Source organism: Sciurus vulgaris (assembly GCF_902686455.1).
Source record: "Sciurus vulgaris genome assembly, chromosome: 2".
Taxonomy (NCBI): Eukaryota; Metazoa; Chordata; class Mammalia; order Rodentia; family Sciuridae; genus Sciurus; species Sciurus vulgaris.
Genome location: NC_136462.1, coordinates 66668546 through 66693450, shown reverse-complemented (window position 1 = coordinate 66693450; position 24905 = coordinate 66668546). Strand labels below are relative to the sequence as shown.

The 24905-nt window shown below is 37.6% G+C and overlaps 1 protein-coding gene across 2 annotated transcripts; it reads left to right on the top strand.

The window, feature by feature from the left end:
- The first annotated feature begins 1779 nt into the window (after window positions 1-1779).
- On the top strand, window positions 1780-24173 carry PSMA6 (proteasome 20S subunit alpha 6). 2 transcript variants are annotated; one of them, XM_079120489.1, is made up of 7 exons: window positions 1780-1951; window positions 12268-12362; window positions 12825-12906; window positions 14414-14569; window positions 18141-18319; window positions 20100-20194; window positions 23938-24173. In XM_079120489.1, the coding sequence occupies exons 1-7, from the start codon at window positions 1876-1878 to the stop codon at window positions 23993-23995; spliced, it is 741 nt and encodes a 246-aa protein (XP_078976615.1). In that variant the 5' UTR covers window positions 1780-1875; the 3' UTR covers window positions 23996-24173. The 2 variants fall into 2 exon arrangements, with proteins under 2 accessions (XP_078976615.1, XP_078976616.1); XM_079120490.1 differs by having other exon boundaries at window positions 1803-1947.
- The last annotated feature ends 732 nt before the right edge of the window (window positions 24174-24905 follow it).

The window sequence follows — 24905 nt, the reverse complement described above, 5'->3', positions numbered from 1 at the left end:
CAGAGCAGAACCAGAATAACCAGGAATAGAAATAGGAGAATGAAGTGTGGAAGAAAAGGTTGAAAAGATAGGTAAACCTGTGAACAGCTTTGAACGCTAAAGACTAGATTTTATTCAGCCAGGCATGGTGACACACACCTGTAATCCCAGCGCTTTTGGAGGCTGAAGCAGAAGGATCCCAAATTCAAGGATAGCCTGGGCAATTTAGCAAGACCTGTTTACAAATTAAAAAGAGATAGAGATGTAGCTCAGTGGTGAAGCACCCCTGGATTCAATTCCCAATACCAAAAGAAAAAATATTGCAAGGTTTGGCTGAGTACTTGGAATGTGTTGTACGAAGGACACGAATTGGCTTGAGAGGGAAGAGATGAGATAAGCAATTCTGTTTTAAACATTTTGGGTTTTGAAATGCCATGTGGCTCAATGTGGAAGAGAAGATTCGGCTCTAAAGAAAAGTCCAGTTTGAGACCTAATTTGAAAGACATCAGCATAGGACAGGCTATCAAGACTAAGGGACTAAATGAGTTCATTCTCCTAGCAGCCTTACAGAGAATTATAATATGCAAACTATAGGAATTACAGAACACAGGCTCTCAAGTGTTTGATGAAACAATACTCGACTTGATCCCTCCTGTAGGGACTTGAACTAGAAGGGACAACTCTTAGCAGTCCACTTGGGAATTAGAGCTGGAAAGTACCCTATGTTCCAGAGATGCTGTTTGCATTTACTATTTTCTTAACTATGTTTCAGTTCTGAATTTCTTTTTCAGGTTAATAAAATATAAATTTATTTTTAAAACCACTCCTGAGAAATTGGAATTCTTTTGTGAGGTTCTTACATATTCATTGGTTTAAAATGGAAAGTGAGTTTAACAAGCAAGCACATTAGCTACCTGAACCCCTACTTCATTTATAGCAGGCATTAAAAGTGCCACAAACTTTGGTGGGGAGCACAAATCATCTTTATCTAGGGGGAGAAACTAGGTTAACATTATGTTTTGCATTTTGTATTCATTAACTAGGACTCTTCCTTGAGGTAAAATCAAAATAGGCACATTTCTACAATATGAAAATCCACCTGCTGTGTTCCCAAGGGACATCGATGTTTTGGAATTATCATTAATCCACTCAACACTAGCCTGCTCATCCCTTCTGATCTTGTTCATTATCAAGGCTGCTAACCTTCCCCATGACCCGTATTTCAACCTTAGTGCCACTTTTAAGACAAAAATTGGTCGGAGCTGCTGTCCAAAGTTTGAACTTGCCAGGCTAGAAGAAAATTCCGTTCTTTCCAGTGGCTACTTGAACCTATCCCCTTCATGCCTACATTTAACGGTTACTGCTACGCTAGCTGCTATCCTACCCCCACCCCATCCCGCCTCCGTCGTAGGAAGGAAAGTGGCAAGTAAAGTAGAAGTTAGGAAGAACAAGTCAGCGCTCTGGTCAGGCACAGGATGGATGGATGCCACAACTAACAAGAGACGTGTTGATTACACAGTCCACTGATAGACAAATAACTATCCCGCACCCCTAGAAAGCTGCTTCGTTCTTTTGTAGTCAACTCATTCTCGGTCATAAAAGCCCTAAGACTCCAACACCCGCGTTTCACCTGATCATCTTCAAGGCGAGCACAAGCAAGCCCAGCGCAAGCGCACACTGAAGACCTTCTGCCCTCGCCGTCCCACCCCTGATGGGGGCGGGACCTCAAAACTCCCTCCTCGCCTGAATGAACGCTAGAGCCGTGAGTTCGGCATGCAAGAGCGGAAGACCGGCCAGTGCCCCGGAAGCAGTCACTGCAACTTCCGGGGGGGTTGTACGGCTGGTGCCGGAGCTGCGGGGCCCGGAGACTGTGTTTGAAGTAGTGGGTGTACCAACATGTCCCGTGGTTCCAGCGCTGGTTTTGACCGCCACATTACCATTTTTTCGCCCGAGGGTCGGCTTTACCAAGTAGGTGAGTGAACCAAGTGCGCCCTATGGGCCACCTGAATTGCGCTGTCATGGTTCGGCCTGGAGCAAGCAGACGCGACCCGAATTTAGTCTGGAGCTGAAGCAGGGCCAGAGCTGGGAAGGAAGGGCCTAGGCTTAGTTGAGTGCGGTGGTGGTCACACCGGTCAAGAAGCAGGCTTCTGGGTCCCTAAGCGAAACGAAAGTCTGGCTTCTTCAGGGCGAGCGCCGCCCCTTCTAAAGACAAAGAGTTAAGGCAGATAGGCTTCCTGAAGCCCCTTCAGTTCCATTCTGCCCTGAGAAGGCCCAGCATCTTATCTTCTCTAAATAATTGGTTCCTTAGCCTCCCAACTCAAATGCCCCCTGCTATTTATTTGCAGCGTGGACTTCCTTGTCCTGTAGTTAAGTCCACGCAAGCATTCAGAACCTCCTGCACTGTTTCTAGGGGTTACCAAAATAAAGATTACACCCTGTCCCATACTTGAAGCTCACCTCTTAAAGGAAGTGATAGATATGTAACCACATGGATAAAAAGGAAAATGAGAAGTGCCAGTTTTCAAATATCTGCAGAGCTCAAGACATCTTTGGAAAACTGTAGGTAGAATGAATGGAATCCAGTTATGGAACTGATCTTGAAACTGGCATCTTCTTTTAACCCACATCTATGGGATTGCTCCTAAAGTTTAAAAGCTGATTCTGAATTGTAGATGAGGTATGATGTACTGTTTACTGAAGATCAGTTTTAGTGAAAAGAATTCTAAACTAGTTATCAATTATTCAATTCTGTTGAACTGCAGTAATGTCAGGATTTAGGTTATTATTAAAAGCCAATCCTTTGACCTCTTTAGAGAATTTAACGTCAGAAGAGCCTTATTTACATCCGGTCGGTAATAGTTTTATTTTTCAGTGAGTTTAGTACCTGAGTGTCTTGGCAAGGGCAGTAATCATCTTGATTAAAAATCATAAGAAAAACGTAAGTAGAAAGGTAGCTTATAAATGAGGTTCTAGTCACCTATAATTTTTAACACAGGGTTAAAGATAACTTGGGGCTGGGGATATAACTCAGTGGTAGAGCGCTAGTGTCTCATGCAGAAGCCCTGGTTTCAATCCCCAGCACCAGCACCAAAAAAAAAAGAGAGAGAGAGAGAGACTACTTGGATGGAATTGGCTCATTATATTGCTACATACTGTATATAATGTGGCAACAAACGGCATCATGTTGAGTCAGTAACATTTTTAACTTCACCTCAATTGAAAAATATGAGCAAAGATAAAACAAAGAGATGACAACTGTCTCCTCAAGGATTTTTCATTTTTTGTATTTTATTCCTGGGTTTTAAAGAATTTTCCTGTATTGAACTACTGCTTTGAGTGCTATTTTTGTGGTTTTTAATTTGTGAACAGAAAAAGCCACACTTAGACTTTTATCTTGCTTATATACTGTATTGTGGAATATAACCATAAAGCGTCTATTTTATTTTGTTTTTGTTTTCAAATTTGCAATCCTTCTGTCTCAGCCTCCCTAATTGCTGGGATAATAAGTGTGCACCACGGTGCTTGGCCTTCAAAGCACAGTCTATATTGCTTCCCAGATTTGGTGAATAGGAAGGCTGAATGTAGTGTCATTTTAATAGGATTTGGAAGAGAACATGCAGTTCAAAACAAGTTTAAGATCTAAACAGAGTGATTTTAATCTCTGCCTTGCTGAATAACACTCCTCTGCTATTCAGATCATCAGCTAGACATTGTTAAGAAAAAGAAAGTGAAAGAATAGTTAGTATGAGCAAGCAGTATAGTGGTGAAGAATTCAGGCCCCAGAGCCCTGGATTCAGATCCCTCCTCTATACTAGCTGATCTGGGCAAGTTATATAATCTTTGCCTTGGTATCTTTTTGCACAGTTAGGCTAGTAATTCTTCCTAATAAGGTTATTTTGAGGATTAAGTAAGGCATTGCATGTGTGCTACATGCTAATTCCTCAGTAAATGTTATTAGAAGCCTATTTGATTCTTTGACTTTTTTTTGGGGGGGGGGGAGTCTGTTAAGTTAGTAGTTCTAAAGGTGTGGAATATTTCCCTTTCTTTGAGTCCATCCATGCTTAGTTCTCCTGTGAAATATATGGGTTCAGTCCCCAGTACCAGAACAAATAAATGTAGTCTACAGTTGATAAATAGAAGTAGTAACTGAAAGTTATAGTTCTAAACATGATTATAAACATAATGTTATTACTGTTAAAGATAACATTGACAGTGTTTACTCCCAGGAAGTAGGGAGAAAGATTTTTTTCCCCCATTTTATAGTCTTTGGTAACTTTTGGAAAATTTTTCTTAATGTATGTATGAAAGTATTTTGTGTATACATGCACATGTAAAAATCATAAAGCTCTGCTGGGTATGGTGGTGCATGCCTGTAATCCCAGTGACTTGGGAGGCTAAGGCAGGAGGATTGTAAGTTCAAGGCTAGCCTCAACAACGTAAAAGGACCTCAAAATAAAAAATAAAAATCGCTGGGGATGTAGCTCAGTGTTAGAACACTCCTGGGCAATATCCGGTACCACCAAGAAAAAAAATTGTAGAGCACCTAGATTTGAAACTTAATTTCTGGGAATATAACTCAGTAATAGAACACTTAACTTAGTGTGAGGCCATGTTGTTCATTCCCAGCACTTTTGCACGGGGGCAGTTTTCTTTCTTTTTAGAAGTTTTAATTTCAGGGCACCTCCTTTGTATATTATCACATCATCATGTTGTATACCTTAAATATACACAATAAAATTTTATTTTTGGTACTGGAGATTGAACTGAGGGGTGCTTTGCCACTGAGCTATATCCCAGTCCTTTCTTAAAATTTTTAATTTTGAGAGAGGGTCTCACAAAGTTGAGGAATTGCTTGCTGAGGCTGAGGTTGGCCTCGAACTTCATTCCTCCTGTCTCAGCCTGGGATTACAGGCATGTGACACCAAACTCAGCTTAAAACTTTCTTTTAAATTTTTTTTTAATTTGAGAAATTCCTCAGTTTACCAGTGGGGAAACTGAGGTTCTAGTTGACCAAATTAAGCTTGGCTACATTTTTTCCCTCTGGTGCTAGAGATTGAATTGAGAGCCTCAAGCTTGCTAGGCAAGTACTCTACCACTGAGCTACACTACTTCAGCCCTTGTGTGTGTGTGTTACTCAAGATTGAATCCCGGGTACTCTACCACCCCTTTTTATATTTTATTTTTAATGTACAAATATTGAAAGTTTATATTTTTATTTTAAGTTGCTGAAACTGACCTTGAATTTGTAATCCTCCTGCCTCAGCTTCCCCAGTAGCTGGGATTATAGGCATGGACCACTATATGGAACTCCAGTCCTTTTTGTTTTATTTTATGTATGTATGTATGTATTTTTAGTACTGGAGATTGAACCCAGGGGCACTTTGCCTCTGAGCTACATTCCTAGTTCTTTTTATTTTTTATTTTGAAACAGGGTCTCACTAAATTGACCAGACTGTCCTTGAATTTACCATCTTCTGCCTTAGTTAGCCTCCTGAGTAACTGAGATTATAGGTTTGTGCTATAATACATGTCTGTCAAGCCTGACTGCTTAAAGCTCCTCTCTTCTGCTTTTTGATGCTTTACTGGATAGGTCTAACAAAGAAGGAAAGGATGGTCACTTGGATTTTTCTGCCAGTTGGATGTGAGGACTGTCTGGTTGCTTCTAATAGGAAGAATATTGATAGGGGGCTCAAAAGAGATGGACTGGTAGAGACAGATTGGAAAAGACAGTTTGTAAATAAAATGTGAAAGTAGTATTATTATGTTAATGAAACCAGAGTTCCTGGATTCAAGTCTTCACACCAAATATGAGAATTTTCTTCATTTGTAAAATGAAGATGATTCACCAGGATTTATGAGTTAATATGTGTAAAGCACTTAGAACTGTGCCCAGTACATAAGCCCTCAAATGTTTCCATGAGTATTGTTCTCAACAAGAAACAGCTGGGGCTGGGGATATAGCTCATTCTGTGGAGTGCTTGCCTCGCAAGCATAAGGCCCTGGGTTCAAATCCCCAGCACCACAAAAAAAAAAAAAAAAAAAGAAAAGAAAAGAAAAAAGAAACAGCTGAGTACAGTGGCACACTCCTATAATCCCAGCAGCTCGGGAGGCTGAGGCAGGAGTATCTCGAGTTCAAAGCCAGCCTCAGCAGTTCAGCGTGGCCCTAAGCAACTCTGAGACCCTGTCTCTAAATAAAATTTTAAAAAGGGATATGGCCCAGTAGGTTTAATCCCTAGTACCCAAAAAAAAAAAAAAAAAGAAGAAGAAGAAGAAACAAGTGGCTAATGTTATTGGAGCAGAAATTCACAAATAAAGGAGCTGAGAAGTACAATCATTTGTCACTTAATGATGCGAATATGGTCTGAGAAATGCCCACTTAATTGATCTCATTGTTGTGTGACTATCATAGAGTATATACTTGGGAAAACTAAGACAGCTTCTACATCTCTAGGCAACATTATTGCAGGAGACTGCCATTGTATATGTGGTTACTTACTGACTGAGCCATGGTGATGCAGTCCTTGACTACTTACCGTTTGCCTCTTTTGCAATTGAAAAAATTCTTATTATAAAGCAGTGTTTCTCAACCCAGTCTCCTCATGCCCTCCTTAATCTGATTTGAAGTTAGATGTGTGTGCATATGTACATACTTACATGTGTGTATATACATATAAAACTACATAAAATGTGATGGAATCAAACACTACTCTATTTTTCAGATCTCATATTCTCCCTCTCCCTATGTCAGTGCCAAGATTTCTAATGACCCTCCTCCACTGAGAATCATCATTTTAAAAAGTAAACTATTAGGACTGAAATGAGTCACAGTTCCTAATAATGTAGATTACAACTTTAGGAAGAGACAGAATAAGCAGCTTCAAAAAATCTTAAAGTTTTTAGCCACATAGTGTGAAATGGAATATGCTATCCTTCCTTGCCCTGCCATAGGATATCTCTTGGTTTTTTTATTACCCAAACTTCATTGCATGTATAGCTCTCAATTCATTTTTACTTTTCCAGCTCATGTTTGTATGGGGGGGTGGAGCAGGGATTATATTTATATCCCTAAACTCAGTACAGCATTTTAAACAAAATTATGGTGGAAAAGCCTTGAGTAGCATTTCTAATAATTGGTAGACCCTCAGAATCATCTGTAGATGCTTTGTAAAGCCTGATGAGGATCCATCAAGAGGTTTGCATCTCTCCTGATGCTACCATCACAGTCAACTGCTAACACTGTAAGCTATTGTCTGATATTGTGTGCGTCTCCTGAACTTTTGCTGCACATTACCTTTTATGTTTAGCTCCTGTTTTGTGCTGGTGTTATATAAATGTATCCCAGAAAAATTGGGAAAGTGCTAGCCAGAATGGTAGTGAAGGAAGCAAGGTGAATAAGAGAGAACTGTGGGAAAAGACATGTCTATTTACAAAACAACCCTTTATTAATTATTTTGTTTGTGAGCAAGGTTATATCCTAACCTAATGGTTTGTTGTCAGACTGAAGTACATGAAAATACTAGCAATTTCATGTGGTTCCACCTAGTTCTTTAGGTGTTTTAGTATGTATTTAAGTAAAAATTTAGAAAATTGGGGGCTTAGAGTTGAATGTAATCAATTATAATTTTACCCATTGAAAAACTGGGGAGTGGGCTAATAAATATTTTCTTGCATCATCTTGAACATTCAAGATCAAATTACTGAGGTTAGCATAATGGTGTTTTTAGTCTTAAAAGTTTCTGAACTTTTAGTCAAAACCAAAGATTTTAGTGATGGAAATGAAGTATTTAAGATACAGTTGCCAACAATTGAATTCTGACTTAAAAAAAAATATATATGCCTTTAAAATGCTGCCCACAGCAGTTGGGGTCGAGGCTCGGTGGTAGTGTGCTTGCCTAGCATGTGTGAGGCATTGGGTTCAATCCTCAGCACCACATAAAAATAAAATAAAGTTATTGTGTCCATCTGCAACTAAAAAAAAAAGAATTAAAAAACACTACCCACAAACTCTTCTATTTTCTTCTTATTAGTCTTCATGTTGCTCACTTCTGTAAACTGCGATATTACTTTTTACACTCCTAGTTTTTCTTTGGAAGTTATTATTTAAGTGTGGGTTTTCTCTGAATTCTTTACTCTGGCACTTTGTAGTTTCCCAGAAATTATTATAAAAATATGTTTTATGGTGATAGTGTTAAAATGGGGATTCATTTATGCTAAGCTTTATTGAAAATTATAGTACAGCATGGTGAATACTAAAATAATGGCACAACAAAAGATACTATGGGAAGTGACTAGACTAACTGCCTGGGAGAGCCAGGCAAGGCTTCAGAGAAGAGAGAGGTGAAAAATTACAGATACTCAGGTTTGTATCTTGAAAAACGGAGTGGCTAGTAATACCATTATTCAAGATAAGCGCTATTAGAAAAGCAGATTTATAGAGAGAAGTTTATTTTCAGACATGTATGTGGAAGAAATAGGAATATGCAAGTATGATTCCAGACCTAGAGATGACAGAATTAGTAGTGATTATATAGGGTTAGCCGAATCCACATTATAGGATAAAATCATCCAGGGTTAGGGAAAAGTGACGGAATCCTAGAGAAACCAGTACTTGAGAAGGGAAGTTCAGAGAAGCAGGAAAGGAATAGTTGGAATGATATTCCTAACTAAAAATTTTAAATATTCAGTTCCTTAGTTCTACCAGTACATTTCAAATGCTCCTTAGCATTGAATTAATTGGGTCCATGGCCTCTCTTTTTTGGTGCTGGGGACTGAACCCCAGGACACTTTGCCACTGAGCCATAGCCCCAGCTCTTTTTATTTTTATTTGAAACAGAGTCTCGCTAAGTTTCTTAGGGCCTCACCTACTTGCTGAGGTTTCAAACTTGTGATCCTCTTTCTCAGTCTGCTGAGTCTCTGGGATTACAGCATGCACCACTGTGCACCTGGCTACTCTTAGCTTCTTGATTCTCTAGGATATGGTTTCCTGTGGCTGCTTTATCACATTACCACATGCTTGATGGCTTAAAACAACAGAAATATATTCTCTCACAGTTCTGGAGGTCAGAAGTCCAAAATTAGTTTTACTGGTCTTAAATCAAGGTGCTGGATAGGGCTGCACTCTCTGGAGGATCTAGGAGAGAATCACTTCCTGCCTAGAAGTTCTCCTTCTAGAGCTGCCAGCATTCCTTGGTTTGTGGCCTGCCTTATCATTCTAATCTTCAAGGCTTACATCTTCAAATCTCTCTCTACCTGCCTCTTCCTAAGATACATTGGTTGCATTTAGAACCTACCAGAGTAATCCCCCCATCTCAAGGCTATTAAATTTTTTTTAGTTGTAGATGGACACAATACCTTTATTTTATTTATCTTTTTTATGTGGTGCTGAGGATCAAACCCAAGACCTCACACATGGCAGGCAAGTACTCTACCACTGAGCCACAACCCCTGCTCCTCAAGACTCTTAAGCAATCACAGCTGCTAAGACCTACCTGCTTTGCCAGGTGTGGTGGCACATGCCTATAATCTCAGCAACTTGGGAGACTGAGGCAGGAAGATCACAAGTTTGAAGCCAGCCTCAGTTAAGTTATTGAGGCCTAAGCAACTAGGTGAGACCCTGTCTAAAAATAAAAAGACTGGGGATGTTACTCGGTGATTAAGCGGCCCTGGGTTCAATACCCCATAGCCAAAGGGGGTGGGGGCTCCTCTCTTTGAAGGTAAAGTTCATAGGTTCCAGGGATTAGAACATGGATATCTTTGGGGAAGCTCTTGTGCAGGCTATTACAGGGTGTATAATGATTTTATTGGTTTGTTGTTTTTTGTTTTAAAAAAAAAAAAACAACTTTTGCCTTTGCTGAATTCTGGTCTTTTTTCTTCTAATTTCTTCTAAATTCTTCTTATTTTGCTCCTTTCTAGCTTCTTAAAGTAGAAATTTAGGTAATTGATTTTAGAGTTCCTAATTAAAGCTATGCTAACTTTCCATGCTATGTAAAAATTTCAAAATTTAGCTGTCTAAACAACACGCATTTATTACCTCATGGTTTCTGAGTCAGGAGTAGTTTGAGCCCAGCTTCGCTAGTTGAACTTAGGAACTCACAAGCCTGCAATCATGATACTGCCAGTTGGTCTGTGTTTTCATCTGAAGGCTTGCCTGAGAATGTACTTCCAAACTCCCTGGCATTGTTCGCAGAATCCAATTTTTTGTGGTGTATAATTGGGAACCCCAGCTAATTTATGGCTGTAGTCTGGAGACCAATTACTTTATCAAGCCTACAAGTAGAATGTGTGGAGTGAGTTGACCAGCATGACAAGTCTTAGATAATGTTATAAAGATAAAATTCCCTCAACTTTACCATATTCTCTGTGTGTTAGGAGCGGGTTCTAGGTGCTGCCCACACTCAAGGGAGAGGGTTACACAAATGTTTAACTATCTCCCAGCAACTCGAAGGCTGAGGCAGGAGGATCACTAGTTTGAGGCTACCGTTGGCAACTTAGCAAGACCTTGTTTCAAAATTAAAAAAAAATAATGATGAAATAAAAAGGCTGGAAATGTAGCTCAGTGATAGAGCTTTCCTAGGTTCAATCCCTCATAACATCATAACAGGGGAGGGAGGGTGAGAGGTGATTTTTCTAGAATCTTTTTGCCTTATTCTTTTGTTCTGTCTTAAATATATAGCCACTTAGAAATATTTGATAATTTTTATTACAGCACCTACTAAAGGAAATTCTTTGGTTTCATAGGTAGTATCTTCCTTAACTGGTTCATATCACTTGTGACTTCTCGAACAGATGAGGCCAGGCATCAGAGCCTATGTCCAGAATAACACTTGACAAAAATTTGAAATAATCTATTATGAGTCAAAATGTTAAGTAATTAGTATTAAAATAATTTTCTCTTTAAATTATCTTCTGTATTTTCCACATTTCTACAATGAGCATATATGTTTTGTTGCTTTTTCCTAATTACAAAATGTCTTTATTATTTAATATAAGTATTACATAAATAAATAACACAGCAAGTGATAGTCATCTGTAATCTTACCTCTCCCAAAGGTAATCATTATCACCTAAACTACATGGTGCCAAAATAGCTTATTTTTGCTACTATTTTGATTTCAGTGTTTTAATCCATGGGTTGGACTGACAGCTGCTAGAAGTATACAAGCTGAAGTTTATTATAGATAAATTAAAGAGCCATATGGTGAAGGTAACATGAAAATTGCAAAAAAGCATGATCCAGAAAAATTCAACTTGGTAGACAAATCAATGCAAAATAATCTAAAAGCAATTAAAACCACATGTGGTCAAATTAATTATTGAACAAAAGTTAACAAATTTTAGAGCAGCTTAAGATGACCTAGGGAAACAAGAAAACGCCCACAAAACAGACTTCTTTTTTTTGCAGTGCTACAGAGCTACAAAGCTTTTTGCCTCTGAGCTACATCCTCAACCCCAAAACTTTTATTTTGGCAGGGGTCAGGTACTGAGGAATGAACCCAGAGGCACTTATCTACTGAGCTACATCCCCTGTCTTTCTACTTATTTTGAAACAGGATCTTGCTCAGTTGCTAAGGCTGGCCTCAAACTTGTGATCCTGCCTCAGCCTTCCAGGTCACTGGGATTCCAGGTGTGCACCACCAGTCCAGGCTCCAAAACAAATTTTAAATGATAAAACATGATCAATAAAGAACTTGATGTGATTAAAATTAATTAAATTAAAACAGTTGCAAATTTGGTGCTTGAACCTCATAATTTCAGTAAAATGAAAATGGAAAAATAAGATGTTGGCTTAACTTATTTTATTAAATTTTTATTATTTTGATTTTACATGTCTAGCATTTCCATGTTAGTTTATATAGCTCAACCTCATTCTTTTTTTTTTTTTCCCCCTCCTTTTTTTGTGGAACTGAGGATTGAATCTGGGTTGGACCTCATACATGCTAGGCAAGTGCTCTACTACTGAGCTACATCCCCAATCCAGCCTCATTCTTTTATTTAATTTTTTTGGCACCAGTGATTGAACCTAGAGGTGCTTAACCACTGAACCACATCCCAACCCTTTTAATTTAAATTTGTTTTGAAACAGGGTCTCACCAATTTAAGGGTCTTGCTAAGTTGCTGAGGCTGACTTCAAACTTGTGATCCTCCTCTTTCAGCCTCTTGAGTCATTGGGATTATAGGCATGTGCCACCATATCCAGCCAATTTCTTTCTTTTTCATGACTTTGTTATTCCATTGTATGACTATAATAAATTATTTTGCCTTTTTAAGAAACTTTTTTTTGTTTTCCAGAATATGCTTTTAAGGCTATAAACCAGGGTGGTCTTACATCAGTAGCTGTCAGAGGGAAAGACTGTGCAGTAATTGTCACACAGAAGAAAGTACCTGTAAGTAATACATCCCAAGAGAATTTTTCATGAGTCTGTACAAAAGTGTATTACCATGTACATATGTTAGCATTATTCTTGCTTTGACTGCTTTCCTACTAGTTATTCAAGGAGTATTTATTGAGCATCTATAAATGGTTTAGCTGAGTAGATGGAAGTAACATGTTAAACTCTGGTGTGATTATGAACACAATAGAATTTCTAAATCTTTTGTCTTTTGGGACCTTGAGACAAGTTTAATAAACCCACAAGAAACATATCTAGGAAAGAAAAACAAAGTCTTCTACCCGCCCCCCCCCCCCTTTTAATTGGTTTTAACCGTAAAATGATTAGGGTACTTTATATGTGTAGTAACAAATATTATATAGTTTGTTGTTATAGTTCCATGGTGTTGTTTTTTTAACTGTGGAGATCTGTGAGGTGTTTCTTTTTTTAACTGTTTTGATTTATTTTGTTCATTAGGACAAATTATTGGATTCCAGCACAGTGACTCACTTATTCAAGATAACTGAAAACATTGGCTGTGTGATGACTGGAATGACAGGTAATCAGCTAGATGTCTGTTTAAATATACAAGCCTTACATTATTTTCTTCAAATTCTTTTTTGAGTTTTGCATTTAATTTTAGAGCTCCTTTTAGTGTCTGATTTTTCAGGTGATACGAGTAGATATGCAGTCTTCTCAGGCTAATATCAATATTTTAAGAGTACTGTGAGTGGTTTTTGCTTAACCACTGGGCCACATCCCCACCCCCACCCCCACCCTTTTTTTTTTTTTTTTTTTGGGGGGAGACAAATTCTTGCTAAGTTACTCCTGAGCTGCTGGGATCATAGGCATGTGCCACTGTGCCCAGCTCATGAGCTTTTTAGAAGTCAGAAGTGTAATGGAATTAGGTCTTTATGCTACCGTTAGGGAAAATGAACTGAGGCCCCTCTCACAGAAACTGCATTTCAGATGTGGTTAGTGTTTAAGGAGACCTAAGTCATTAGATTTCACTCAAATTTGGTAATCAAGACACTGGTTAAAAATGGGTAAGAAATATTATAAAAATTACTTTGGGGCCAGGTGTGGTAGCACACACCTTTGATCCCAGCAACTCAGGATGCTGAGGAAGGAGGATCACAAGTTCAAAGCCAGCCTCAGCAACTTAGCAAGACCCTGGCTCAAAACATTTAAAAAGGGCTGAGATTGTGATTCTGTGGTAAAGCACCCCTATATTCAATCCCCAGCACCATCAAAAGAAAAAAAGAAAATTACTTTGGGTTTCTGTTTCCTGAAATCAAGGGAAAATTCAAGCCTGAAAAAAAGATCAAGTGAGATTATTCTCTCTCCTAAAAGCTTGCTTTTTTGGAAATAATTAGACACTTAAAGAAACTATCCTGACCAAAAAAAAAAAAATTATTTTGACAACTGGTGAAAGACTCATTATAAATGGGCAATGTGGTATATAGAGCTCTATCTTTTTATTTTTTATTTATTTAGTTTTTTGGTAGTAGGGACTGAATCCAGGGACTTTATCATTGAGCTACTTCCTTATTCCTTTTTAACTTTTTATTTTGAGACAGGGTCCCACTAATTTGTTGAGGGCCTCACAGAGTTGCTGAGGCTGGCCTCAAACTTGAGATCCTCCTGCCTCAGCCTCCTGAGTGGTTGGGATTATAGGCAAAGCGCCACTATACCTGGTGAGCTTAATCTTTTTTTTTTTTTAAGTTGTAGATGAACCCGATACTTTTATTTTTATGTGGTGCTGAAGATCAAACCCAGTGCCTCACACATGCAAGGCAAGCACTCTACCACTGGGCTATAACCCCAGCCCTATGAGCTTCATCTTTTAAAAAAAAAAAAAAAAAAACTTGTTGCTGAGTTATTCAGTATTCATTGGTGGGACAAAGGGCCATGGAGGACCCCATTGTGAAAACTTTTCTTAACTCAGAATGGAGATACAGATAAAGGTATAGGTATGTATGGAAGAGAAGTTGCCTGGCTTTCAGGTTCATTCTTTTAAAGAAGTAAACCTTTTTTTTTTTTTTTTTTTTTTTTAATGCTATAAGCTGACAGCAGATCCCAGGTACAAAGGGCACGCTATGAGGCAGCTAATTGGAAATACAAGTATGGCTATGAGATTCCTGTGGACATGCTGTGTAAAAGAATTGCTGATATTTCTCAGGTCTACACACAGAATGCTGAAATGAGGCCACTTGGTTGTTGTAAGTATACTAAGAAGTCTCCTAAGTCTCCTAAATAATTAATCAATTGTAATTATTTTTAGAAATAGGTTTGGAGATTCTTCAGTTATACTTGGGTTTTGAACATGTGATTTAGAAATTATATAAGGTGGGGAAATGATTTAATAAATTGGAACTGGAGGATATAGGTCTCAAAATAGTATGATAAATACCTTTAGGTACTGTTAGATTTTTTTTTTTTATTGTAAACAAATGGGATACATGTTGTTTCTGTTTGTACATGGAGTAAAGGCATACCATTTGTGTAATCATAAATGTACATGGAGTAATGTTGTTTGATTCATTCTGTTATTTTTTTCCTTCCCCCCCACCCCTCCCACCCCTTAGATTTTTTTATAAAAATATTTCTGGGGTTGGGGTTGAGGCTCAGTGGTAGAATGCTTGCCTGGCATGTGTGAGAAAGAAAAAAATATATTTCTATTTGGGGTATGTGATTCGAAAGATCCAAGTTCCTATTTTATTGGACTGTTGTTATGAGATTCTATTGCAATTACATATTATTAATTCCATGGAAATAACTAAATTAGTCATCTTAAAAATATAGCTGCTTCTTTTGAGCACCCTAAAGAATTAGAGTAACATGCAGGCCTATGATTCATGTTTTTAGAATAAATTCCTATTTTTGAAAACAAATAAAACTTTATTGAGAGAAGGAAAAAGTTTAGCCATTTTTAGATTTAATGAAAATATTAACCTGGAAAATTCAATGTTTGTTTCAGGCATTGTGTCATTCATGAGAATTAAATGTAATGATATTTCTCTTTATTATCTGATTCTGCTGACCTCTTAAAATTTATTTCTCCCTTGCTTTCTAAAATAATATTCTTCTCAATTTCTTTAGCTTATCCTCTTCTGTTGATTCCTTAAACATTCCTCACCTGGTTTTGACCTTGGTCCCTCTTTCTCTCTTAAATTTCACCCACTTGAATAACTTCACTTACTACCTGTATGCCAATCACACATTCATTAGCTTAACCCAGTCCCTCCATGTCCCACAGACACTTCAAACTTGAAATCATTTCTATTTCTCTACTCATCCTCAGCTTCTCTTTTCTAGTCTTCATCCCACCTTCCTGGTCATCTTAATCATCAAATTTTACCTCAGTGTCTTCTCTTTCTCCACCTTCTGTTACTTTTTCATCATCTTTGGGTTTTGTTGCTTACCTAATTTATCAATCTCTTCTCTCCATTTTCTTTCTAGTCTTTCCTCCATATTCACTCATGAGTTATTCTAAAATTGAATTTTTATTGTTGCTGCCTTATAAAAATAGATTCCTAATCAGCTATAGAATAAATCCCAAACTCCTTAAAACAGCATCAAGACCCTTTATGGTTTATTCCTATTCACCCTGTTTCTTATGTTCTTTTCTTCCCTTACTGGAAGCCTCTGTAATGCATGGATCTTTTTTTCCGTTCCTGGGGCACACTGGGCCCTTTCATGTCTCAGTGCCTTTGAACTTGTTGGTCCTTTTTTTGTGTGTGTGTTTTTTTTTGTTGTTGTTGTTGTTGTTTTGTTTTTGTGGTGATGGGGATTGAACCCAGGGCCTTGTGCTTGCAAGGCAAGCACTCTACCAACTAAGCTATATCCCCAGCCCCCATGTTGGTCCTTTCGATTGCCCTTCATATCCTATTAAACCCTGCTCATTTTCCAGACCTTGGAGTAAAATATTTGTTGTTGGAGTAAAGTATTTGTTGTTCCCCCAAGCAGTAAGTGGTTATTTTTTGTTGCTCTGTACTCCATATATATCAAATTATAAAATATAAAGAAAATTACAGGTGACATAACATTTAAATAAAGCAGATATCTGGTAATTTGTAGAATGTGAAGAAAATGTAAGTAGATACTATAAAATATCTATAATGCTGAATAAAGTATTTGGCTAATACTATATCATGTAGTAGGACACTATATAAGAGAGGTTCAAATATAGAGTATAAGAAAGCAGGTATTGGGACTGGGAATATAGCTCCGTTGGTAGAGTGCTTGCCTAGCATGCACAAGTCCCTGGGTTCAATCCCTAGCACCACCACCAGAAAAAAAAAAAAAAGAAAGAAAGCAGGTATTAAGCCGTTACTTAAATACTTTATTATCTGCTCTGTTGAATAGAAAGATGTTTGATTATGGTGTTTGATTGTATGTCCATAATGTAATAACACTTAGATTTGTGGTAATGAAGTTATATAAAATTTAAAGATTGGTTTGTACTGACTTACTAGAGAGGCATATACCAGTGGTAAGAGAGATAAGCAGTGTAAAGGTGTGCAGGTAGCTCCAAAATAAACTACACTTTGTAGCAGTGTTCCCAAAGTGTGTTCCATACATTGTTAATTCCCTGGAACCTTAATAGTTATTTTTCTTTTTCTTTCTTTCTTTCTTTTTTTTTTTTTTTTTTAATATTTTTTAGTTGTCAGTGGACCTTTATTTAATTAATTAATTTACTTACTTATATGTGATGCCAAGAATCAAACACAGTGCCTCACACATGCCAGGCAAGTGCTCTACAACTGAGCCACAACCCACCCCTAGTTATTTCCTAAATTTAATAAAAGAAGAAAAAAAGTAGTCCTGGTGTTTTGGTCAGATTTTTGCTACTGTAACCAAAAGACCTGACAAAAATAATTTTAGAGGAGGAAAAGTTTATTTTGGGGGGCTCACAGTTTCAGAGGTCTCAGTCCATAGACAGCCAGCTCCATTCCTAGGGGCTTCAGGTGAGATTAAACATCATGGTAGAAGAGTGTGGTGGAAGGAAGTGGCTCACATTGTGATCAGAAAGCAGAGACTCCACTCACCAAATACATGCCCCAATGAGCCACCTCTTCCAGGCATACCCTACCTGCCTTAAATTACCACCAGTTAATCCCGATAGGGAGATTAAATCACTGATTAGGTTAAGACTCGATCCAATCATTTCATCTTGCATTGTCTCACACATGAGCTTTTGGGGGACACCTCATATCCAAACCATAACACCTGGTTCAAGTAAGTAGAAAAACTATTGAGTAAAGCTAAATAGGTCAGTCTACAACAGAACATTTCAGAGCATGTAATATGCTGTTATGTATTATCTACAAAAGGGAAAAATGAAAATGTTTTCCAAGTTTATTTGACCAGGTAACATCATAAGGGATTAGGGCTCAAATAAGTATGCTTTGGGTAGTCGCATGGATTGGAAAAATTGTTTCTAAATTACATTTGTAATGTTCTGTCTTAATCTGTGGTACATTCTTATGAGAAATGGAAATTTATTATCTAATGTATCTTATGATAACCTGTATTTTGTTAATTTTCTTAAAGCAAAACACATGTTGGGCTGGGGATATAGCTCAGTTGGTAGAGTGCTTGCCTCACAAGTATGAGGCCCTGGGTTCAATCCCCAGCACCACAAAAAAAAAAAAAAAAAAAAAAAAAAACCACACATGTTACAGAATTGATGACCAAAATGTCACAACAGCTATGTGACAGCACCAAGAAAGAGGAAATTTTGTTATATAGAAAAGGTATAATATATTTAATGAGGGTGTTTCTTTTTAGGTATGATTTTAATTGGTATCGATGAAGAACAAGGCCCTCAGGTGTACAAGTGTGATCCTGCAGGTTACTACTGTGGGTTTAAAGCCACTGCAGCAGGTGTTAAACAAACTGAATCAACCAGCTTCCTTGAAAAAAAAGTGAAGAAGAAATTTGATTGGACATTTGAACAGACAGTAGAAGTAAGTTAACCAAACGGAATTGCTTTTTTATGCTACGTTGAACAATGAGAATCTTTGCCTAATTGATAGTCCATGAAGGCTATTCTTCAGTTACATCACAAAACAAAGTCTGTCAGTCTTTAATCACTTAATTCCTATCTTATTTCACAAATGTATTTGAAATAGGCTTCAACAGAATATACATGATGAAATGGGAAAATGTGAATAAGAATAGGAGTCAAGACCAGGCCCAAAGAAGGTCTGGGATGCAAAATAGTATAGCTATTTCTGTAGGGTTCTTGGGGGGTTTTGTTTGCTTTTGTTGTTGTTGTTGTTGCTGCTGCTGCTGCTGTTTGTTTTCTTTTTGTACTGGAGATTTGATCCAGAGGCACTTGCCCACTTACCCATTGAGACACATCCCCAGCCCTTTTTATCTTTTATTTTGAGACAGTGTCTCACTAAGTTGCTTAGGGCCTAATTAAGTTGCTGAGGCTGGCTTTGAACTCAAGATCCTCCTGCCTCAGCCTCCCAAGCCACTGGGATTGCAGGCTTTCGCCACCACACTAGCTCTGGTGTTCTTAAGGAGATGATTCATTATGATTGGTAAATTTTAAATTGACAGAGAACAAGCTAAAATTCTTACACAAGTATTTAATAATCTTAGACTGTAAAGAAATCTTTTATTTTCTGCTAAAAAAAATTTAAGTAGTTTTGGACCTGAGGATATGGAATTAAGGCCTTTCTGAAGACTTAACATTATGTTCTGATAAATGACAAAAGAAAAATTATTTAAAACTTTATAACCTGGCACAAAGGTATGCACCTATAATCCCTGAGATTTAGGAGGCCAAGGCAGGAATATTGCAAGTTCAAGGCCACCCTCTGCAATTTAGCAAGACTGTAAGCAACTTAGAACCTGTCTTAAAATAAGAAGATTTTTAAAGCAGGGTGGTGCTGGGGATACAGCTCAGTGATAAAGTATCCCTGGGTTCAATCCCCAGTACCAAAACAAAACAAAACAAATTTTTTTTTTTTTTTTTTTTTGGGAGCCAGGGATGCAGCTCAGTGGTAGTGTTTGCCTAGCACGTGAGAACCTAAATTCAGCCCCTAGTACCACAAAAAAATAAAACTTTTTTGTGTGGCACCTGGGTATATAGCTCAGTGGTGTAGAGCATTTGCCTAGCATACTGAAGTCTGGATTTGATTCCCAGTACCACACACAAATTTGTGTGTGTGTGTATTTATATTTATATATATAAAACTTTTGTATTTGGTAGTTTTATCTTATACTAAGAGGACATGTAAAGTTCTCATCTTGGAGATAAGAGAGCTTGTTTAAATATTTCTTAAATTTTTTAATTGCAATTCATAATTACATTAATAAATCACATCAGATATAAAATCACTTAAAATGTTCTTCAGTTGTTACTACTATAAATTCTTTGAAGGTACAGATTGTATTATTCTTTATTCTTTCTCCATCTCACACCAGTGCTAAGGGAAGTGCCTTGCATATAGTGCACATCAAGCAAATAAACTGTTTTATATAAAACATCCTATTCTTTCATATACCCCTTTAATTTATAGCTTGCTGTAGTAGAAGTAAATTTACCATCATTTACAGATGAGTTAATTAGAGTTAAGCAATCCATTAGTAACATGAGCTGTAGAACTATGTTACTGAAATATGGAACAGAAATAATAACTTTTGATGAGCTCACATATTATTTGAATAAGCTTGGGATTATGAAATCCTTATAATCTTTGAAAGATTATGTTTTAATGTTAATCCTTTTTTCAGACTGCAATTACATGCCTGTCTACTGTTCTATCAATTGATTTCAAACCTTCAGAAATAGAAGTTGGAGTAGTTACAGTTGAAAATCCTAAATTCAGGTAAGTTATATTATGAACCATGTATTTAAAGAAATTTGCTAAGAGCTAAAATTTCTGACTATAAAGGTAGAGACCTTTGGGTTCATTTGTTCTATAACTTAGTGGAAGGTGAGGGTGAACTGTGATTATAGTTTTTTTTTTTTTTTCTTCAGCATTTGAGAATCTGTTTTAATTTTATCAGAGAGCAAGGGATGCAGCTTAGTTGTGCAACACTTGAGTAGCATGCTAGAGGCCCTGGGTTGGGGAGAGCGGGCAAGGAACACTTAACTGGACTTTTTAAGATAGACAGTATAGCTCCTTTCTATTTCAGAATGATTTTACATTTAACACCAGAGGTGACACAAAATAACCTTCTTTATATTAGCAGTAAAATAAGAGCTGAGCATGTTGGCACATACCTGTAAACCCAGCTACGTAGGAGGCAAAGACAGGAAGAGTACAATTTTTTTTAATATTTTTTTAGTTGTAGACGGACACAATACTTTTATTTATTTATTTTTATGTGGCGCTAAGGATTGAACCCAGGACCTCACATATGCTAGGCAAGTGCTCTATCACTAAGCTATGTCCCAGCCCAGAAGTTACAAATTCGAGGCCAGCCTGGACAACTAGACCCTATCTCAAAATAAAAAATTTTTAAAACAAGACTGAATGAAGCTCTGTACTAGATCATTTGCCTGGCAAGGCTCTGAGTTCAATCCCTAGTACTGTAGAAAAAAAGTAGTAGAAGAAAGTAAGCACAAGTGTATTATTTTTATATGTAAGGCCAATAGAAATTCAATTCCCTAAGTAGTAGTTTTTAAGTCTTTTTTTTTTTTTTTCTTCCTCTCTCCAGTCTGTTTCTTTTAATGGCTGCTGCAACTTTATGACTCAAAACCCAGGCACAGAGTGTATCTACCTTTCTTGACAGGGCAGCATTGAAAAAGACAAGGTCTCACTGTGTTCCCCAGGCTGAAATGCAGTGGTTATTCGCAGGCACAAACCCAGTCCCACTACTGATCAGCACAGGAGTTTTGACTTGCTTCATTTCTGACCTGGGATGTTCACCCCTCTTAAGGCAACCTGTGATCCTTTGCTCCTGAGAAATTACCATATTGATGCCAAATTTAGGGCACACAGCATAGCACTACAGCCCAGAACTCCTAGACTCAAGTGATCCTCCTGCCTCAACTTCCTGAGTAGCTGGAACTATAGGTGTTGCCCTACTGTAGTTTTTAAGTTTTGAAGGTGGAGCATTTATTTCATGGTTAAGGGGAATTTGTTTTCTTTTGTTGTTGTTGTTTTGTTACCTGGGATTGAACCCCCAACCTTTGTTTGTTTGTTTTTTGAGACAGCGTCTTGCTAAGTCTTAGAGCTTTGCTGAGTTGCTGAGGTCAATTTTGAACTTGCAGTCCTCCTGCCTCAGCCTCCTGAGTTGCTTGGACATGCACCATTGTACCTGGCTTAAGTGGAACTTTTAAGAGCAACGTGTACTGATATAAATCACACCATTATCTAGAAATCTCTGGGAAAACTGGAATTTTTAATATAGTGGATAAGTTGCAGATGCTGGAGGCGTGTATGTTCACTAAGTAACTACCTCCTGGGTATCAGCTCTTTTAATCCTCCCAACAACCTGTGAGATAGATTATGCATATCATGGACCAGGATACTTTGGGGATTACATGCAAGGAACTATGTATCTACTTTTAGATCACAACTGAATGAACACATAATCATGGTAGGGGTGGGAGGTGGATAAACTAAGTTTAGATCATGAGTTTTGATTGCCTGTAGGTAAAGTTATTTTCTCCCTTTTGGTGGTGCTGGGAATTGAACCAGGTGCTGAGCTATGTCCTCAGTTCTTTTTTTTGTTTGTTTTTTGTTTTTTGTTTTGATAGTGGATTTCACTAAATTGCTAAGGCTGGTCTTTAACTTGGGATCCTCCTGCCTCAACCTCCCCAGTCACAGAGTTTATCGGCATGCAGTACCACACCTGGCTAAGGTTGCCGGTTTTGTTTTGTTTTTTAAGCATTAAAATTCCAAAAGGAGCAATTTGTATATATCTCTAAAGAACCTGTAGTAAGCCCCTGAATTCAGTCCCTGATAGTGGGGGCAGGGAGGGTGGGACACCGTTAGTTCTCATTTTCTGTTCTGAGAACTTTTCATTATCAATCTTCAAATTTTATTTGTATCTCTTATTTTAAAAATTGGATAAGAGCCAGGTGCAGTGGCATGCAGCTAATAATCCCAGCTACTCAGGAGACTGAGAAGAATAATGAGAATTCAAGGCCTTCTTGGGTAATTTAGCAAGACCCTGTCAAAGTAAAAGGACTGGGGATATAACTCAGGTAGAGAGCCCCTGAGTTAAAGCCCCAGTACCAAAAAAAAAAAAAAGCACATACGCAAGTAGGGCTGGGGTTGTGGCTCAGTGGTAGAGCATTTGCCTAGCATGTGTGAAGCACCAGGTTCGATTCTCAGCACTGCATATAAATAAGTAAATAAAATAAAGGTCCATCTACAACTAATTTTTTTAAAAAAGTAATTAAATAAATAATCAGGTGAGAAACCAAGGATCCTGCCGGGCATGGTGGTGTACACCTGTAATCCAGCAGCTTGGGAAGCTGAGGTAGGAGGATCTCAAATTCAAAACCAGTCTCAGCAACAGTGAGGCACGAAGCAGCTCAGTGAAACCCTGTCTTTAAATAAAATACAAAAAAGGACTGGGGATGTGACTCAGTGGTAGAGTGCCTGTGAGTTCAATCCCTGGTACCACCACCCTGCAAAAAGAAAAAAAAAAATCTTGTGTCTTCCAAAGACGTTGTATCATTCATAAATTCTGTGATAGTAAGTAAACGTCAATAACTAGAACATATAGCATAAGCATCAACAACTATATGTAATAGAGCTTAATATTTTCCCCCCATGTTGCACTTATTTGACAAATTTCACCCTTTTGTTTTGTTTCTTGTTTTTTTGTTTGCTTGTGTTTTGGTACTGGGGATTGAACTCAGGTTTGCTCTACCACCGAACTCCATCCCCATTCCTTGCTTTGTTTTTTATTTTGAGGCAGAGTTGCTTAGGGTAACCTTGAACTTGCAGTCCTCCTACCTTGGCTTCCCAAGTTGCTGGGGGTTACGGTGTGTTTCACCATGCCCAACAACAAATTTTACTTATTAGAAGTCCAGCAATAATAAGATTGTCAAGCAATTAATTCCTTTGAAGACTGATGTCATTTAGAAAATGTCATATATTCAACATAGAGCACCTTCTGACTAGAAGATTATTCATAGAGTTATAATTTTATTTTCATGGACTTCTGAATCTGAGCAACTTTTTTTTTAAAAAGTTTAAGTTTCTGTATAAATTTTCATCTTTCAGCTGATAACAAATTTTAGTTTGAACACATTATGTATAGCTTAGCTTTGTATTATTCAGTCAAAATATTTTCTTTCCCACAACTAAAAGAGTTTTGTTTCCAAAAGATCTAATTCTGGATCTAATATCAAATAATTAAACATTTTTGTATACAGGTGAAGTTGACATAATGTCTGGGAATTCCTCCAAAATAATTTGAGGGAGGAGTAGTAACTGGATAAATTTTTTAACGAGTCGTTATAAATTGATCCTGTTGAAGTTTGATGATAGATATGTGGGAGATCATTATACTGTCGTTTATGTGTTGGACATTTTGCATAATGTTTGTTGTTTTTGTTTTGTTTTTAAGTAAACAATTGTGATTTTTTTACCCTTTTGCTTTTTAGGATTCTTACAGAAGCAGAGATTGATGCTCACCTTGTTGCTCTAGCAGAAAGAGACTAGACATTGTCATTAGTTTACCAAATCCATGATGCCACTCGCCTGTGTGTTTGGTAACAACAAACCAACATTACGGAGGCCCTGGATTGATAAAGGAACCTCTCCCACTCCTACTACTGAAGTGGTTAGGACTCTGTATAAATAAAAACAGTGCTTTTGGAAAAATGGCATCCTGTATTTTTTTACCTCCAGTTTTAAGTTTTAATCCTTTAGTACCTGCAGAGTGTTAAGTATTCACCATCTTCATATGATTGCATCAGTCATTTTGTTGACAGAAATCCAAGTTTTCCTGGGCAGGTGGCCCACACTTGTAATCCCAGCAATTTGGGAGCCTAAAGAGGATTTAAAGTTAAAGGCCCCCTCAATTTAGCAAGACACTGTCAAAATAAAAAAATAAAAAAGGGCTAGGGATAGAGCTCAGTGGCATAGCACCCCTGGGTTCCGTCCCTAGTAAAAAAAAAAAAAAAGTGAGAGAGAAAAATACAAATTGCCTTGGTTTGAGGGACTTAGCCCCAAATTTATACTGTAGCTATATGGCATACTTAATAATAGCAAACTACAATTCTGACTTTGAAACCATTTCTGACTCTGAGCTAGCATGTGAGACAAGGCTTTTATTTTACAGTTCCTCATTCTAATGGGATATTGCTAAATCTGGAAGGCTTTACCTATAATTAAAAAAGATTAGCTTATTGGTCTTCAGTAGATTGTCTTAATTTTGGTTTGGGGTTTATTGTTGGTGGGTAGAGAGTTGGTCCTGGGGATTGAACCCAGGACATACTCTACCACTGAACTATACCCTCAGCAGACTTCAACCAATGAAATAAACATTTAATCTATATTCAATAGTAGAAATTGTAGTTACCTTCAGAAAACAGCTATGAAAGTTCAGAAAGTAGCACTGTGTATTTTC

What these genes read in the sequence shown, in the direction of transcription:
- PSMA6 (XM_079120489.1), top strand. Translation starts at nt 1,876, where the DNA reads ATGTCCCGTGGTTCCAGCGCTGGTTTTGACCGCCACATTACCATTTTT. An exon ending in TGTGATGACTGGAATGACAG is followed by an intron (nt 12,907 to 14,413) that starts GTAATCAGCTAG and finishes TAATGCTATAAG; the next exon opens with CTGACAGCAGATCCCAGGTA. An exon ending in CATTTGAACAGACAGTAGAA is followed by an intron (nt 18,320 to 20,099) that starts GTAAGTTAACCA and finishes TCCTTTTTTCAG; the next exon opens with ACTGCAATTACATGCCTGTC.